Source organism: Galeopterus variegatus, unplaced genomic scaffold (genome assembly GCF_000696425.1).
Source record: "Galeopterus variegatus unplaced genomic scaffold, G_variegatus-3.0.2 Scaffold216, whole genome shotgun sequence".
Taxonomy (NCBI): domain Eukaryota; kingdom Metazoa; phylum Chordata; class Mammalia; order Dermoptera; family Cynocephalidae; genus Galeopterus; species Galeopterus variegatus.
Genome location: NW_007726327.1, coordinates 395,041 through 396,360, shown reverse-complemented (window position 1 = coordinate 396,360; position 1,320 = coordinate 395,041). Strand labels below are relative to the sequence as shown.

Below are 1,320 nucleotides of genomic sequence, written 5' to 3'. Positions count from 1 at the left end.
CCCCCCCCCTCCGCCGCGCCCCCCCGACCCCCCGGCGGCGCCGCGGGGGGGCCGTGGGCACCGGCTGGCCCTGGCTCTGTGCCTGGCTCTGTCCGGGCGGGGGCGCTGCTCGCTTGCGGGCGGGCTCCATGCCCGCGGGGGCCAGGCCGGGTCGCACGGCGGGGCTGCCCATGTACGGGGAGCCCGGGGGGCCCATGGGCGCCCCCTGGTGGGGCATCCGGGCTCCAGACGGCATCCCGGGGCGCTGGGGGTAGGGCGGGGACGAAGCAGAAACCGGCACCCGCGGGTCAGACCAGGGTCGCACGCCCCAGGCGCGGTGAGCTGGCGTCTCCCTCCCCTCCCGCCAAGACCCCCGGCGGGTGACCCTGAGCGACGAGCAATGGCAGGCGCGATGGCCGGGAGGGGCGGGGGCGCCGGAATCCGCGCGGCTTCGGCTGGGGGGCTTGGCGTCGCGCTGCAGGAAGCTAACTGAAGCCAGGCAACTGCGCAGGGCATTGCCGAGCCTCGGATCCGCGGAGGGTACCGCCGAGGGGCTGGGACTGGCGATTCTCAACCTTTCTAAGGCTGTTCCCATCCACACGCTCCCCTGCAAGACTGACTAAGCAGGTCCTTTCATCCCCACTTGACAGATGAGGCAACTGTGGCTCAAGGAGAAAAGCGACCTCGCCAAGGTCACGCAGCTCATCCTGGCAGAGGCAGCACCTGGAGGCCCGGGCTGTTCGCGCTCTGCTGCTTGGTGCAGGCAGAGGCTGCGCTCCCAGCTCTGGCTTCTGCTCCTCCTCTTCCCTGCTTGCCTTCTCCTCTTGTCAGCCTGCTCTGCCTGGCACCCGCCCCTCCCCATCCCAGCACACTCTTCCCTCCGCGCCCCTGCTTTCAACCCCTCGGTCCCAAACCCCACTCCCTTCAGCTACTCCAAGTCTTCACACCCAGGGGCTTCCCTGACTTAGCCCGTCCCCATAATTCACTCCCAGGGTGGAGGAGCTTCCCAGGATTCTCCCACTGGGCTGGAGGGGGCTGCCCAGAGGGCTGGGATGGGTCATTGGCAGCAGCATTCCCACTCACATCTAGCTGTCCCTCCTGTCCGCCGAGATCAGCGGAGACAGACCTCCTCTACTTCCCACCCCCACCCCAGGGAGGTCAGAAGTCAGGGCTCAAAGGGGGCTGGGAAGGGGAGATGAAGCAGGACAGTACCCCTGGGTGGTCAGATGGGGTGTAAATGCTTCAAGTGAAATGTTCAAACTCTACTTGTCCAGACTCCAGAAAGGAGCTGGGAGGGCCAAAGGGAGTTTCAGGGGCTGTAAAGTGGGGGGGGGGGGGGGG

The 1,320-nt window shown here is 67.8% G+C and overlaps 1 protein-coding gene across 1 annotated transcript in view; it reads right to left on the bottom strand.

The window, feature by feature from the left end:
* The window catches only part of SMARCD3 (SWI/SNF related, matrix associated, actin dependent regulator of chromatin, subfamily d, member 3), a 35,894-nt gene that overhangs the window by 7,053 nt on the left and 27,521 nt on the right, over positions 1-1,320 (bottom strand). Inside the window, exon 2 of the mRNA XM_008565961.1 lies at positions 36-244. Within this exon, the coding sequence (XP_008564183.1) occupies positions 36-244 (209 nt within the window). The remainder of the gene's footprint in view (positions 1-35; positions 245-1,320) is intronic.